This window comes from Cryptomeria japonica, chromosome 5 (genome assembly GCF_030272615.1).
Source record: "Cryptomeria japonica chromosome 5, Sugi_1.0, whole genome shotgun sequence".
Classification (NCBI taxonomy): Eukaryota; Viridiplantae; Streptophyta; class Pinopsida; order Cupressales; family Cupressaceae; genus Cryptomeria; species Cryptomeria japonica.
In genome coordinates, this window is record NC_081409.1 from 254,033,390 (window position 1) to 254,051,887 (window position 18,498).

The 18,498-nt window shown below is 33.6% G+C and overlaps 1 protein-coding gene across 1 annotated transcript; it reads right to left on the reverse strand.

Moving 5' to 3' along the window:
- Nucleotides 1–3,469: 3,469 nt before the first annotated feature.
- LOC131058815 (probable L-gulonolactone oxidase 4) lies at nucleotides 3,470–5,498 on the reverse strand. The gene is made up of 2 exons (XM_057992414.2): nucleotides 4,547–5,498; nucleotides 3,470–4,305 (listed from the first exon to the last, which is right to left on the reverse strand). The coding sequence occupies exons 1-2, from the start codon at nucleotides 5,496–5,498 to the stop codon at nucleotides 3,470–3,472; spliced, it is 1,788 nt and encodes a 595-aa protein (XP_057848397.2).
- Nucleotides 5,499–18,498: the final 13,000 nt, after the last annotated feature.

Below are 18,498 nucleotides of genomic sequence, written 5' to 3' on the forward strand. Positions count from 1 at the left end.
ACCACCTCTAATACTAAATTATAATCTAACATCAAACAGAAAATTAATGGCAATTCAATAGATTAAGAAGCATAGAGAATATAAAATTTTAATAAAGTAACCCACACATTTCTCATGTATATAAAAAATATTTCACTGCTTGTATCATACGTTCATTTACAAACTAAGTGTGAGAATCACACACTAGATAACTAAAGGTTACAAATAGTGTGTAGATCAGAGCTCGTTTAAATTAATGCAAGATACTACTAGAAAACGTTTACCTTGATTCGATAACTATCTATTTTCATGACAATGATTCTTATATTGCATGCATCCAACATACACATGTACTTGCATATGTCAAAATTTGTTGCTTTCCACCCACCTCATTATTGCAACCTAACATGTATCTATTTTGAAAAATTCTATGAGAAGGCTGTTATATTTTTCTTATGACTATAATTAACATTTATATTTAATCTCCCAATTGATACAAATGATAGCTATACATTTTTATCATTTACTATATTATACAAACAGTCTATTGGTCTATGAAAACATGGACAACATTTGTAATAAAAATCTCAAAACTCATTTCATGCAATATTTCTCAACAAACATCAATATTATACACACATGTTGAACGTTATCTATAATAAACATCTTATTCTACAAAAAGATATAAGTAAATTCAACATAATCTTGACATAAGAGGACAACCCTATAACATAGGTATCCATTATCATCTACTTGAGCTACACCATCATTGAAAAGAGTTCTCAAGATCTGGAAAATACCACTTGGGAAACCAAATGCTTCAATTGTCATCATGAAAAATGACCACTCCACTCTATCATTTGCCTTTGAGAAGTGCAGCAAAATATTTTTTGTGTTTTTATTAGAAGTCACAACCCATTCTATGGCCTCCCAACTACTAATGATATTACCTAAAATGCATCTACCCTTTAAATCCTGATTAGGTAGAGCTAATAAATTTGCAGAATATATCCACAATTCTAAGGGCCAATATTTTGCTGGGATCTTATATGAGACATCGAGGAGAGTAATAGGTCTCCAATTTTTTATTATAGTCTTACCCACTCCTTAGGGTGTAGCTTGATAATACCTTTATTGATATAACCTATGTAGCCTTTGTTTATGGCTTCAAAATAGACTTGTACCAGATTATCAACTCTCATATCCAAATTCTTTTTATAGAACTCTATTAGGAGGCCAGCTGCTCCAGGAGTGTTGCAATTATTCAGCTTTTGAGTTGCATTTACTAGTTCTTCTTTAGATATTTCCAAATTTGGTCTTTTTGCAATATTATTGGAGATCTTCTTTAGATATTTCCGAATTTGGTCTTTTGTTTATTGGTAGCTTGATAAAGATCTACCTATACTCCCAACAAAAGTCTTGTCAAGAATGTCTATGTGTCTTGTGCAATCGTTATGTTCTTTTTATGTGATCGAAACCTCAAGCGTGAATTATATTGAGTGTGTTCTTTATGTGTTTATAAAGTGCTAGAAGTAAGACATTTGTTTTTGATATATCACAAAATTAGTCACTCATATTATGGAACAAGTGGAATTGGAGTGAGATAGAATTATAAATTTTCTTCTAGTTTTAGTTGATTGCCGATGATTATAATTTACTCATGCTACAAGGTAAAGTGGAAATGATATTTTTATTTGGTTAGAGCTTAAAGGGTGAAACAAGACTTAAATATGGATTTTTAAAAAGATGAAAGACATGTGGATGTTATATAGGAAGTTTTTAAAGAGTTGGAAGAGGATGTCTCACGTATCTCTAGGTATATAGTGAAGGTAATAATGGTAGGGAGTATGATCCAAATTATACCGTAGAATTTTAGTATAGAAATACAACAAAAAAATTTATTTTGAGAATGAAGCGAATTTTTTAAGTTGAAATAATGTCCTTTTCAGGGAAGAGATAAAAATTGATATACAACCTTTTAATGATGAGGTTAATATGGAGAAATCAAACAAACATATTGCATATTGTAAAATCACATCACAAGGCTTTTGCTACACATTTAAATCCTTTTGCTAATGCAGTCACTTTTGTTAGAAACACAGTTGTCGTTGTACCGAAATAACGATGTATTAATGCCCAATACAATTGCAAGACTTGATAAATCCACGAGAGGTGATTAAGCCATGTCACAAAATCGAGCAGTGTCTTGTGCATCACAAAGAGACCAAGGGCGCACACCTTGTAACAATCCCGCCAGCGCAAGTGAGGGGTTTGAGCCTGTGACTCGGGCTCTGATACCACTTGTTAGAAACACAGTTGTTGTTGCACCAAAAGATCAACCTATTAATGCCCAATACAACTGCAAGACTTAATGAATCCATGGGAGGCGGTTAAGCTATTTCACAAACCCGAGCGCTATGTTGCACATCACAAAGAGACCAAGGGGTGCACACTTTGTAACAACTTTGTATGGTAATTGTTTCATTTACATGTAATTAAGAATATTGTTATCCCGATTACAGGATTTTAGAGATCGTTGAAGAAATAGATATTCTTGAACAATATAAGGAGCAAATACACGAACAATAAAAGCATTAATATACAAGGTTAAAGAGTCCAAAAATATGTTGATAAGTACCATGCATGGTCACTACAACTTGGAAAAGATGTGATAGATAGAGAGGCGTTGATGAAGTATATGGGAGTGTTGTTCAATCACATGAAAATGATTTATTGCTGGAACGAAATCAAAGTGTTCATGAAGAATATGGACAAGACCACTGTATTGAGATGGAAATTAAAAAAACCACCTCTTATTATCAAATTACTAGTGTGAGAACGAAAAGATTCAAGGTGAATACTTGAAAAAGGATATAGAAGTGGAAAAGAAAAAGAGATGACTACTAAAAATTGCCATGGAGACCAAGGACAAGGAGAATGTTCTTAAATATTGTGATAAATAAAGATACCAAAAGGAGGCATTTTGAACGCTTCACATGTACAAGAACACATATCGTAGCAAGAAGGTGATAGGAACTATCGCTACTATTTGCAATTAGAACATTTGACAAGCAATTATAAAATATTTAATGATTAATTAAAGTATGTAGTCAATTTATCTTTCACAAATTTCAAAAGTCTTAATAATTTAAAAGCCTATAATTTTACAACAATTTGAAAAAAAATTACTTCGATCTAATAGGATCTCTTATTAAATTCTCGTATCTCTAACTTAAGAAAAGCCATATAATATTAAAAAAAATAAAATGATTATTTAAATTCTAGACCATAAGAAATGCTAGAATGACAAATATTAAAATAAATCTATAAAAATATATAACCAAATGATATATCAAGTACTCCTTACAGTATAAAATATCAAGTTGCAAGTTATGTAATCAACACGCATTTATTTGTTGAGGATACATTTGTTATTTACTGCATTGAATAAAACTAAAGAAGATTCCACACAGAGCGGAGCTATAAACTGTTAATTGAGTTTTGTGCAAACACGTGCCTTCTTCCAAACCTTTCCCGGTTTGCAGAAGTACCCTTTTTGGGGAGCACAATGACTGTCCTCTCTACACTTGCAAACTTTGTCCAATGCGCACCCATCCCTGAAAATCTCTAAACTTCCTCCCCCGATCCCAAACAGACCATCTGTCCATTCATTAGAAAATAGTCCGGACGAATCAAATTTCTTCTTCACCTCCATGAACTTTTCTAAATTAGTTGCCCTCTTAGCTAGTCCTTGAAACAGGTAACCCCCTGATTTGCCCCAATGTAACACGCCACCATGCTTCTCAATTATCATCTGTTCAATCTCTTCATAGACATCTTCATTCCACTTGGGTGTACCGACCGCCCTTGACCTATAATTCATCATGTCTAATGTCACCACATCCTCCTTAGGTCCCAAATACGCATCAGATTTCTTAATAGAGCGCATAAATATTCCTGACATGTCACACAATTTTTGAGGATTCAAATCCCTTATCCTCTTCACATCCTTTATTACTTGGGGCAAACGAGATACAGGCACTCTTAGTTCCACACCAAAGTATAAGGTAGCGTATATTCGTCGATCCCAGGAACAGACAGTCTCATTTTTATCTAAAATTGATGTGGGAGTGCAAGCCACAGAGTATCTTCCTGCTTGGCAGCCACCAGACGTTTGCATGTGGTGATTGAATCCTATTACCGGGTACCCCGTAAAGCGTTTTCCATCATTGAGAAAGCCGCTACCATTAATTGCAAGATCAAGTGTCTCGTTTATGAGTACACTGCATATAGCTTCAACGTCTGCCCTATCTTGGATTGCTTCATCTACACAATAGAATCAAATAATTAGATGAATAGACACGAATATTATTTAACTTTGTGATGAGAAGGTAGAACATTAAATCTTTAAAAAGTGATGGAAAAAAACAATAAGTTAACCCAAAGGCCTGATCCTTTAACTAAGCATTCGGTGTCTACTTTTATAAGAAAACTATTTGTTTATCATTATCATAATCGTTATTTATTTGGTGAAGATGGGCACATCAATTTGTTGACTTGTACTCACAATCTGCCGCTTTTCTTTCGATGTCGACTACACTGCTGGCGCTGCCAATTATAGAGTTGAGGCCATCTCCTGGAACATTGACTGGGTGTCGATCAATGGGAATATAAACCGCCTTCCCGTGTGAGGGAATCCAGTTTATGTCTGCAAATTCATGAGCTCTCAGGAAACTCTCGGCTTCATATTCCAGATCGGTGTCATCCTTCACCACGGTCGAAATGGAGCGCTTGTACATTGGCTGCAAAGCGAATGTGAGTTCGGAAATCGCTCCAAGAGTGCCCAGAGACAATCTGGCAGCATTCAATTCCTCGTCTGCTTCTGTCAAGCTGATCACCTTTGCATAGCCTTGGGAGGGAGAAGCAGGAACAACTAATCTCATTGCAACCACATACTCATAAACGCCACTGCCTTTTCCAACGAGGCCGCTGTCATGGGCGCCGGTGGAGATAACGCCGGCGGCGGAGACGCCGCTCCAGTAAATCATGGCGTTCAGAGCCAACCCTTCCTTGGCGGCCGCCTCCAGAACGTCGCTCATCAGCGCTCCTGCCTGAACCCTAATTGTCATGGCGGTCTTATTCACTTCAATTACAGAGGCATAGTTTTGGGTGGATATGATGAGGCCTTCGCTTCCCACGCACACCAGTTTTGGCTCACTGTGAGACAGCTTGCTCACAACTTTGATTCGTTGCTTGTTTTTCACTGCATTCGCAACAGCTTGCACAAGCTCTGCTTCTGATGTGGGCCATGCAGAATTCTGAGCTTTACAAATCCCACGGTCGTCCCAAACGCCTTGGTAATTGAAGACGTCGCATGCATTGCTTTTGCATTCAATTGCAGGAGGCGGCGCACAGGTTGCCTGAGAAGCCAACGTTGTTATGCAAAAGTACTGCAGCGACACACACAGGACCAGGAAAATGATGGATGTGGTCATCGCAACTGACACAGTTACACGCATTTACTCGTGATATTTTTCTTGTATTCTCTCTAGTGTGAGTATAAATAAGGCATGAGTGAATGTTACCCTCGAAATCTTTGTTGCACCAAATACCTAAAGTTTTACAACTTTCGTTCACGAAACAATTCAATTCTTCAAATTTCACATGAAAACTGTCATTTCGCTTTTATACGGCAATACAGACGATTCTGGGTATTGAGTAATCTTACCCAAATGAGAGCTTTTCCAGATGGTGATGGTGTTGGTGTTCTCCCGGAAGCAAAGCACGCCATCTATTCCAAACGTGCGCTCCGTCATGGCTATTTGCTGCACGAACCGAGGCTTGACTAGTACCTACCAAACGTCTTGCATGATGCGTTTTTTTCTACTCTGTGAGGGAGATGAATTCTTTTACGTGACTTGCCAAGAACTCGTTAAGAAGGATTTTGGTTGACTTCATTCATATTTATAATATATATTAATCGACAGAGTTACATAGGAATTCGGTTTTACAAGTGCGAATGGTTGGTTTATTTAGTTATGACATGGTCATTCTTACTTGATCACGACGATTTTTCATATCATCGTCTTTTTTAGAGTATCACTCTATCTCTAATTAGCTCAACCATGAAATCTTTTTGTATAGTTACACCTACTTATTTTACTTTCTATTTTACAATTAAGATTTAAAAATTATTATAGTCTATAGATCATTTGATGTGAAACTCCATACTCCTTATATTTTTATATTATGTTGTTTTCATAAATTGTCATCACATGAAACTAGTCAGTCAATCTCCAACACTTGTGTTTCATATTCAATATAGTTCACAAGAATGCATCTCACATGACTACAATCGGTCTACTTGGAATTCAATGCATTTTAATAAATAAAGATTTATAGCCATTCGTCTTTTAGACGTGGGAATGGTTTGTTTACTTAATGGTCATGACAATTTTCGTTATTACTTATTCAAAAACCCAACATCAACTTTTCAACGTAGCAACCATATATGAAGTTCTGGTTGTGTCAAGAATTTCTTATCTCTAGCATCTACGATACACATTGCTTCCATAGATTGTACGATGTCGCTTCCTCCAGAAAATAACCCATTGTATACTTCTCCAATGCTTGGAGAGTTTTAATAATTATCTTTTCTTCTTGTACATGATTATGCGTAGTCACAATAATCAAAGCTTCGAAGCAGATTTCGGTGTTTGGACTTTTAAACTCTTCTTCATCAAAACGATTCGAATCTAAATCTACATCTTCGCTCATTTTTTGAGATAAACGGATTTACAATACATTTATGGTTAATGGGTAAGAAAAGAGGTAAACGATGACATGTGTTGCATGGGGAGAGAACCAAAGATGTGGTTGGAGAAAGAGATCGATTATGCATCCCAAGTTGACAAATATTCAATCTACTTTAAACATGCCATGATCTAGATTGTTGCCAATTATTTCATCAACAAACCGAAATCACTTCACACTTTTATGACATTCTCATGTATTGTTCACTCTTCTCCTTACTATGACTCTCATGTGTATTAGGCGAGTAGTCCATGATCCGTACTCAAGTAATTAACCATTTAGCTTATTATTATTATTGTTGTTGTTGTTGTTGTTGTTGTTGTTGTTGTTGTTGTTGTTGTTGTTGTTGTTGTTGTTGTTGTTGTTGTTGTTGTTGTTGTTGTTATTGTTACTGTTATTGTTACTGTTACTCTTACTGTTACTGTTATTGTTATTGTTATTGTTATTGTTATTGTTATTGTTATTGTTATTTTTAATGCTATTGTTATTTTTATTTCTATTGTTATTTTTATTTCTATTGTTATTTTTATTGTTATTGTTATTGTTATTGTTAAAGCTCTTAATGTTTATATTATTGGGTAATTTATGAAATCTCTTAATATTTATATTAAAGGAAAACTAGATATAGACACTAGACATGGAAAATATAAATTATTCATGTATACCACTAGAAAAAATTAAGGAATAATTTAGTGATTGTTAACCATCTTGTTGAAAAAGGACACAAATTAGCATTTGAGGATAAATTTTATATTATTAGCGATAGAGACAAGGGGGAAACATTTTAGCTATTGTAGATATGACAAATAACTAAATGTTACCTTCGATAATCAAAGTTAGTGAATCAAATGTTTTTTATGCTGCTATTGAGCATGCAAGTTGGTTGTGGCACCAAAGGTATATACATTTTATTTTTTAGGGATCTTACATGTCTAGGAAAAATATTGTACATGGTTTATTAAAATTCAAGCAAAAGGAAAGGAAGTGTGCAAGAGTTGTGTACTTGGAAAAGCACTATATGGACATGTTTCTTAGAAATGCATGGAGAGAAAATAATCTATTGAAGCTTATTCATTCATATTTGTGTTATTATATGCCCAAGGTAAACAAAGGTATAAAGAATTGCATGTTTATCCTTGTTGATGACTTTATTAGATGCATGGGTTTATTTTTGAAGAACAATAGTGTTTCTAATAGAGCATTCAAAATTTGTAAAATCTATGGGAGAAAAATAAGTGCAAGATATATAAGTGTTAAAGAATATATAGAGGCGGCCAATTTTGTTTGGAAGAATTTAATTAATTTTGTGCAAGGAATGGAATCAAGAGACAATTAAAAATACAATATATGATACAAGAAAAAGAACGAAATAGTAAAACAATTAGAAAGAAGCATGCTAGAAGAAGAGATCAAGTACTTTGTTGTTTGTTTCACAATTAGGAGATCAATTATTGTGGTATGACATTCTGCTGGCGTCAATAATTTCTTATCTCTAGCATCTACGATTCAAATTGCTTCCATAGATTGTACGATGCCGCTTCCTCCGAAAATAACCTATTGTATCGGCCTTCTCCAATACTTTGAGAGTTTTAATAATTATATTTTCTTCTTGTACATGCTTATGCGTAGCCACAATAATCAAAGATTCAAACCAGATTTCAGTGTTTGGACTTTTAAAGTCTTCTTCATCAGAACGATTCAAATCTAAATCTACATCTTCGCTCGTTTTTGAGATAAATGGATTTGCAATACATCTATGGTTAATGGGTAAGAAAAGATTTAAATTATAATGCAACCATTCTATTGGCCTATAAAACCATGGACAATGTTTGTAAAACAACTTTCAATCTTATTTCATGCAAGATTTTTCAACAACCGTCAATGTTATACACGTGTTGAATATCTCTACATTCAACGTAATCTCCATAACACGATAACTTAATTTTCTACCTCACAAAGGCTTGCATATTCATGACTGTCTCTCCTCTATCTTTTCATATAATGGTTATATTCCCTTTCTTCTAACACGGTTAAATTTCTAGGAACAAAAAGATTGCAAAAATTAATCAATTAACATGATCTTATTTTTTAGTGAAGGGATATCATCATTCTGCACTCAAAAGAAATTATATGACATCAATCTACAAAAGATTATTTGTAGAATTAGAAAAATATATTTCAAAAAAATGATAAGTTTAGGTCTAATTATGGTGGTCATAGTACACAAGGAGATTTTAGAACAACAATTAGGGCCAATTAAAAATTAATATAAACAAAAAATTCAGAAAAGAATTGAAAAAAATCCTCATCAATCTTCAGTGTGCTACACACTTTTTCCCAAAGAGGGTTAATTTTTCTTTCTACTTGGGTCAAAATATGGTGGTTGTACATGTGCATGGTATTGTTCTAAAATAGGCATTTTTAAATGGCGGCTTTTATAAACCCCTTTTGAAAATTAATTTATTTCACCACGGTATTCAAATAAATTACATATTTGTAAACTAGACTCGGAGTGTTACATTTCATATTACTGAACTTTTTTGAGATTCATTCTGGAAATGTTTCAAAATTTTAGATCAATTGCACGATAACATTTGAAAATCAGGACAAACACCTCCAAGAATGATGTAGGGACTCTGCAGGGTCATAATTTTTGACTCGGTTGTCCGATTGGCCTAAAATTTTATACGGAGATGCATCATGAGGATTTTTTTGGATTGCCGACCGAACCTAGTTCAGATGGAATTCGACTCGATCAAATTTTCAAGGCCCAATTCTTTCATCCGGGGATTCAAAAAGACTATTTTCTGGTTTTTCCCATATTTTAGAAAGTTGATTTTTTAGTTATTTTCAAACTCGTGGTTTTTATTAGTTTAGAAAGTTGGCAATTTATGTCAAAATCATGTTCTTTAGATATTTCAAAGTTTAGATGATTTTCTGGATACAGTTGAAAATTACCAAAAATGTGGTAGATTTCGAATTCTATAAAAATCTGTCAAAAAAGGGAAATTTTTGGTTTGTTTTTAAAATAGGCCAATGTTTTCATTGCAAGGACTTAATGAAGGTGGTTACACCAATTTTCTACTAAACTAAAGGAGTGAGTATCTCATGACCAGTTCACAAGAAGACCATGCAAGGCCTCACCGAAAATCATTGTACCCGATATATAAATTTGTATCCTTTGACTCATAGTACACATAAAAAAATTGTTGCATATATGCTAAAATTCCATTTATAGAACCACTCATAGATACACGATATAAGAAGTTAACTATCGTCAAATATCTAGACACCAACTGCCCAAAAATTTCTGCTTTCACTTCTAGTATATTTATAATTCCAAGGTGGAACAACCTCAGGGATATCTCCATTGGATCAAATTAAATCTATAGTAAGGTTTTCTCCTTGGCTTAAATAGAACCTCCGACCTTTTCGCCGATTAGGATCCTTCTCAATTATCTTGGCAGGTACTTATTATATTTATCTTAGAATTTAAGGTGAGTTTTCATATATATAGAATTCTATCATCTTTATTTAAGGGTCACTACCTTCCACATTTGACCTCTGACTGTAACATCCATTGTTATTTATTTTAGTAGTTCAAAATTGTATCTTTTTAAAGCTCCATTATGATTACTGTATGCCTAAAAATATCGTAAAACATGAGTCTTCTCTGAGACTCGGTAAGTGTTCTCCTACTACCCTAGAAAGTTTCCTCATATCTAGCCTTCTAAATTTACTATAAAATATTGGCAGTTAAACTAAGCCAAAATATATATATATGAATGACTTAAACCTCCCACAGAACCAAAGGGAATATCTTTCTAAATGACTTTACCCTTATCCCCTCCATCCCACCATATTAGTAAAGAACATATTCCAAATCTCTATTACAAAAAACAAAACAAAACAAACAAACAAACAATTAAAGAAGACATGTCTAATTCTCTCAGAATGTTTACAAATTTAGAACATAAATTCAGCATAGAGGAAGCAATAGCAAATGGGATCTTTTAGAAAATGAATAACCATTTAAAACGAGTAAATTTAGTCTCTAAAACATTATTCAATAACGTTTTAAAAGTACATTTTGCTAATGATTCCTTGAAAGATCAAGATTCCAACATTTATTTAAATGATTGGTGAGGTCGTGGGATGAATTTAAAGATTTCTTAATGTTTCTAGACTTCAAGTTTCGTGATTTAGTTCCATCAGTCAAGGTGAGACCCTCAAGAAAAGAATTATCATGGAATTTGCAAACTAGGAAAAGAACATGATTCTACGCATCTCCTTAATAATAGAATAAGTCCTCCAATGTGTTCAAGGGAGATTAAAATTCATCACTCAAGTCATTCGAAGAATTAAGGTGGTTGTTACATAGGATATCATTAAAGCATTTGGTACCTTTTTAGATGCCATTATTTAGTCGAGCAACCTTACAATAAGGCCAGAGTCTGGTCTTTATTCATAAGGTTCCATCGGGTTGATCTCTTACAGTTCAATTAACATTTATTAGAATCCTTAACATCATAATAATATCTCTCATTCTTTCCATATGCTATTGAACACTTTGGATCCAAAATGAAATGCTAATTTTTTTCTAAAAATAATGTCATTTATGTCTCTCAATCCTATACCGCCTTCCAATTTATATCCCTGGATCCTAGACTTCCTTCCGATTTATCTGAGCAACACCATTTCAATTTAACAACATGTTTTTCCTTATTACCTCTCCTATCTAACCAAAGAAATTGTCTGATAATTTTTTGAATTTCATTTATCTGGAAACTACTAAATTGATACACAAAGGAATAATATAGGTTTTAGGATGATAAATTTTTGGCAGACCCGAAACCTGCCTACTAAAGATAGGTATTGTTTATTCAACTGACACATTTTTTAAATATATTTTTCTCTTAATCCCTTCCCACATCTCTTTTATATAGGGGTCGAATATGAAAGGAATACCCAAGTATCTAACCAATTCGTTAGGTACACCCTATTGGAGCTATAATTTAGTGAACCATATTGGGGGGTTGCTATTCTAACTAAGCATTACGCTTTTTTTTTCTTGGAGATTCTAGCTCCTGATGCTTCACAAAATAGATTTAGTAATTTTTTTCTTCAAGATTAGAAAACATGATGCTATCATCAACAAATTAAACATTAAAGAGGTCTTCTCCATTTGGAAGAGACACCCAAGACTCTAGGTTTAGGAGACAAGGTAGAGTGCCTAGGATTGTAAAAGATTATAGATGTAAGGTTATCAAAAACAAGACTGGAGCATGATGACAACGCTATGTAATTTACATTTACAGAGAAAATAGACAAGACAAGGATCCATTATCATCTACTTGAGCTACCACATAATTCAAAAGAGTTCAAAACTTTTGAATTGTACCACTTGGGAAACCAAATTATTCAATTTTCATAATTAGAAATGACCACTCCACTCTATCATATGCCTTCAAGAAGTCTGGCAATAGATATTTAATGTTTTGATTAGAATTTCTAGACCATTCCATGGCCTCCCAATTGGTAATCAAATTATCTAAAATGTATCTAACCGTAATAAATCTTGTTTAGATAGATCTAATAAATAATGGAAATGTACCCATAGGTCTAGGGGCAGATATTTAGTTGGGATCTTTAGGAGAGCCAAAAAAATAAAAACAAAAAACAACCCCAACCAAAAGCAAACTACAAGAACATGTCCTTTAAAACTAACTAACAATGATCGAGCCAACACACAATACCGAGAGTCTAGAAAAGAGGGAGAGAAAGCACTCACCCACCGAGGCAAAAAACCATACAATGGAAAAAAAAACTCCTGCTAGAAGCCAAAGGGGAATATAGAAAACCCCCTCCTCCAATAAGCCCCTTCCATCACAACCGACCTTGCCAAAACCGAGTGTCACCTCCAAAACAAAGCCCTAAAGGTGGATAGGACAACCCAAAAATGAACCAAGAAAGCCATGTCCACCACTAACAATGGAAGAAATGGTACACACAACAAAGAAAACTCAACTTAGGGAAAGGGCACAAAAATGAGCCCCCCATGAGAAAAGCCACAATCTTTGCCATACCTAAAAGGGCAGAACCATGCCAAATGCACTGTTGATCAGGGGCAACCAAATCCGAATGCACAACAAAAATAAATTAACATGCTAAAAAAGAACCGCAAACACAGGGGCCCCTGCAGCATTAGTGGTGCCAGAAGAAAAAACATGGGATAAAACGACCGCCAGAAAAGAATGGTACCTAGGAGAGCCTCTAATCAAGACCATCGAGGCAATCAAACAACCTCCCTCATCATTTGGATCATCCACTTCACCATTTCCATCATCACCCTCCATGAACTTAACCCTACCTATTCTTTCTCATAAGGTGATAGATATTAGTCTTTCAAATTTGTTGTGAAGTATAGTAGCGAGAAGTTTATCAATCACATTGAAATCACAAGTGCATAGATCACAACATTAGTGAGAATACTTGAAATAGGTAAAACAATATAGGCATGGAGTAACTAAACACGGAGTTAGGTATGGGCTAGAATTTTAAATAATTAGTTTCTTGCGGAACAACACACAACGAGACAACATATAAGATTGAACCTTTCTTTGATTTAATAGAGAAGGCCCCACTTTCTACTGACCATAATCTTTTATCTCCTAAGAAATTTGAACTTATCCTTGCGTAAAGTTTCCTATAATTATCTTCTCATTGTTGATTTCGCAACACACCTATAAGAAATGTATGTATTGTCTATTCTAACACACGTTCCTTTAGGCTTTCCCATGATTGAACTAACACCAACCTCCAACACAAATAATTACTCATTCAATCTAACTATATATGACCCTAAAATAGCTATACTATGAAGATAAATTAGATTGATACAAATCTCCCTTGACACCATGAATAGCTTTACATCAAGAAGATAATGAAGAGCAAGTTCAACTTTCCTATACACAATAGATAGTGATGTGTGCAAGATGGAACACTGGAATCCTGACCAGTGGGCCTACTCATGATGCTGAGATATTTAAATCTGCACATCTACAAAAAGTAGGAAGACACGAACGATTAAATTTAGTATATTTACCGAAATCTAAATCTCACGCTCAGAAACTTGAAAATGGTAAGTGAGAAACAAGAAAGAAATGACTCTATCTTTCTAGTAGGTAGAGAAAAGGTAGCCATATCAACTATGAATCACTCCAAAGTTAGAGACTCGTGAAAGTTATCTTTAGTAACGAACGAGCAATATTTTTTTTACTTCCTGAATCATACCACAATTTTCAAATATAATTTTGCATTACAGATGTAATCCGTTTCTACATAGCAAGCACGTCATTGCCTTCGTATTGTTCCTAAGGGACATCATTACATAAGTTTGAAAGAAAAAAACTTGTAGAATACTATAAACATCGAGTTAGAGAAGTAGGGTAAAATATAGTGGAACTGAGAATGGGTGTTTCTAGTAGTTAGCCACCCTTTCCAAAGATGTGGATTGAACACCCCTTGCAAAAGAATAGATTATTTCTTAGCTCTATGCCATTAAATGAGCCCTTATATTTAGAAATTAATGTGGCCTCATGGAATTCCAAAAGTCTCGTGTGTGAAGGAGGAATCCCCCAATGTAATGGTAGGTGTAAATCCATATCCCACAAACCATCAAAGTGTCCTACTCCAAAAACCTAGTATCTCCCCTTCTGCTTGGTAGACATATAAAATCTCCTTGTTGCTTACTTTTGAAAGTGGAAATAAAAGAGACACTAGGATTTTGCTAAAGGAAGCTTGAAATTTAAACTAGATGATAAAATACCATATGAAGCTTGCTTCCACCCTTTCAATTTCATATCATCATTTTTTTTGGAAACCCACAAAAGTACCAAGTTCATCACAACTCCCTAATACCTCCTTTTAGTGGCTTTGATTTTTATTTTATTGAGAATGAAAGGTTCTCCTATTGAAATCATCCTATCTACTCACTCATGGTCAATAGTACATCATAGTGACATAGTTGAAACAACACGAGCTTACTTATATGAACAACATATTATTTACAATATTAAAATAGTCTATAACCTAAGTGAACCAAACCTGTACGGAGCATGTCAAATCAGGAGTGACTAAACGAAATAGGAAGGATGGATAATTTATTATTTATGTAAAATTTTCCCCTCCAGCTTTCTAGTTATGTTCATAGAAAATTTTAATTGAATGCTTTAGAACTATTATTGTATCATGTACTATCCAATCAAGTATCAAACATAATTATTACTAGAACTATTTTTGTATTAAACTATTTCATGGGAATGCCATTACATCTTTCCTAAAACATAGCACATACAAACTATATCTATGCTTAACTACTATCTCAACTTTCTTGTTTTGTTCATAAGGTCACTTGATTATGTCGCACGATTGACGTATTGATACGTAAACAGAATACATGCCATTAGTAACCTAATTCTATAATTTTTTTTAATGTAGCATGTCTCAGAACCATTAAATTGCACACATGGACTATTACAAATGCATATTAAATATTTTAATAATAATCCTTGTTATAATAAAATATATGTACATTCAACAAAATATTTAAATATTGTACATATTCTCATATCCCATCCTATAAGCAATGCATACGCATAATCAAATTTCTCCTGATTCTGAATGTTATGATTAGGCTCCCTTCCACTCATACACTTGACATTCCAAGAGTAGTGTAAGTAATTCTAATTGAATAGTTATCTCACATTTTTAGTAAAGGTATGCCACCGTTATCCCCCCAAAATGATTGCATATATCTTTTAATAAAATTCCAGTGTGTGTCATTATTTATCTATTTATTGCACATCTATATGGCACTAGAAAGTCCATTTCAAACATAGTTCTTAATTTCTAATAATCAAAATTCTTAAATACTTAGATATCAAATAATTAATGTCATATAAAACCACATTTCAACATGCCCATAACTACAGTAATAACTTATTGATTGTTAACATTTTCATGTTGTTGTATGCTATATGTAACTTTCCCTTACAATCCTTTATTTGCTTAAGATGGATACCTAATACCAATAGATTGAGAAAAATAGACGATATAAAATTTTAATAAAGTGGCCACATTCGAAAACCACCTCTAATACTAAATTATAATCTAACATCAAACAGAAAATTAATGGCAATTCAATAGATTAAGAAGCATAGAGAATATAAAATTTTAATAAAGTAACCCACACATTTCTCATGTATATAAAAAATATTTCACTGCTTGTATCATACGTTCATTTACAAACTAAGTGTGAGAATCACACACTAGATAACTAAAGGTTACAAATAGTGTGTAGATCAGAGCTCGTTTAAATTAATGCAAGATACTACTAGAAAACGTTTACCTTGATTCGATAACTATCTATTTTCATGACAATGATTCTTATATTGCATGCATCCAACATACACATGTACTTGCATATGTCAAAATTTGTTGCTTTCCACCCACCTCATTATTGCAACCTAACATGTATCTATTTTGAAAAATTCTATGAGAAGGCTGTTATATTTTTCTTATGACTATAATTAACATTTATATTTAATCTCCCAATTGATACAAATGATAGCTATACATTTTTATCATTTACTATATTATACAAACAGTCTATTGGTCTATGAAAACATGGACAACATTTGTAATAAAAATCTCAAAACTCATTTCATGCAATATTTCTCAACAAACATCAATATTATACACACATGTTGAACGTTATCTATAATAAACATCTTATTCTACAAAAAGATATAAGTAAATTCAACATAATCTTGACATAAGAGGACAACCCTATAACATAGGTATCCATTATCATCTACTTGAGCTACACCATCATTGAAAAGAGTTCTCAAGATCTGGAAAATACCACTTGGGAAACCAAATGCTTCAATTGTCATCATGAAAAATGACCACTCCACTCTATCATTTGCCTTTGAGAAGTGCAGCAAAATATTTTTTGTGTTTTTATTAGAAGTCACAACCCATTCTATGGCCTCCCAACTACTAATGATATTACCTAAAATGCATCTACCCTTTAAATCTTGATTAGGTAGAGCTAATAAATTTGCAGAATATATCCACAATTCTAAGGGCCAATATTTTGCTGGGATCTTATATGAGACATCGAGGAGAGTAATAGGTCTCCAATTTTTTATTATAGTCTTACCCACTCCTTAGGGTGTAGCTTGATAATACCTTTATTGATATAACCTATGTAGCCTTTGTTTATGGCTTCAAAATAGACTTGTACCAGATTATCAACTCTCATATCCAAATTCTTTTTATAGAACTCTATTAGGAGGCCAGCTGCTCCAGGAGTGTTGCAATTATTCAGCTTTTGAGTTGCATTTACTAGTTCTTCTTTAGATATTTCCAAATTTGGTCTTTTTGCAATATTATTGGAGATCTTCTTTAGATATTTCCGAATTTGGTCTTTTGTTTATTGGTAGCTTGATAAAGATCTACCTATACTCCCAACAAAAGTCTTGTCAAGAATGTCTATGTGTCTTGTGCAATCGTTATGTTCTTTTTATGTGATCGAAACCTCAAGCGTGAATTATATTGAGTGTGTTCTTTATGTGTTTATAAAGTGCTAGAAGTAAGACATTTGTTTTTGATATATCACAAAATTAGTCACTCATATTATGGAACAAGTGGAATTGGAGTGAGATAGAATTATAAATTTTCTTCTAGTTTTAGTTGATTGCCGATGATTATAATTTACTCATGCTACAAGGTAAAGTGGAAATGATATTTTTATTTGGTTAGAGCTTAAAGGGTGAAATAAGACTTAAATATGGATTTTTAAAAAGATGAAAGACATGTGGATGTTATATAGGAAGTTTTTAAAGAGTTGGAAGAGGATGTCTCACGTATCTCTAGGTATATAGTGAAGGTAATAATGGTAGGGAGTATGATCCAAATTATACCGTAGAATTTTAGTATAGAAATACAACAAAAAAATTTATTTTGAGAATGAAGCGAATTTTTTAAGTTGAAATAATGTCCTTTTCAGGGAAGAGATAAAAATTGATATACAACCTTTTAATGATGAGGTTAATATGGAGAAATCAAACAAACATATTGCATATTGTAAAATCACATCACAAGGCTTTTGCTACACATTTAAATCCTTTTGGTAATGCAGTCACTTTTGTTAGAAACACAGTTGTCGTTGTACCGAAATAACGATGTATTAATGCCCAATACAATTGCAAGACTTGATAAATCCACGAGAGGTGATTAAGCCATGTCACAAAATCGAGCAGTGTCTTGTGCATCACAAAGAGACCAAGGGCGCACACCTTGTAACAATCCCGCCAGCGCAAGTGAGGGGTTTGAGCCTGTGACTCGGGCTCTGATACCACTTGTTAGAAACACAGTTGTTGTTGCACCAAAAGATCAACCTATTAATGCCCAATACAACTGCAAGACTTAATGAATCCATGGGAGGCGGTTAAGCTATTTCACAAACCCGAGCGCTATGTTGCACATCACAAAGAGACCAAGGGGTGCACACTTTGTAACAACTTTGTATGGTAATTGTTTCATTTACATGTAATTAAGAATATTGTTATCCCGATTACAGGATTTTAGAGATCGTTGAAGAAATAGATATTCTTGAACAATATAAGGAGCAAATACACG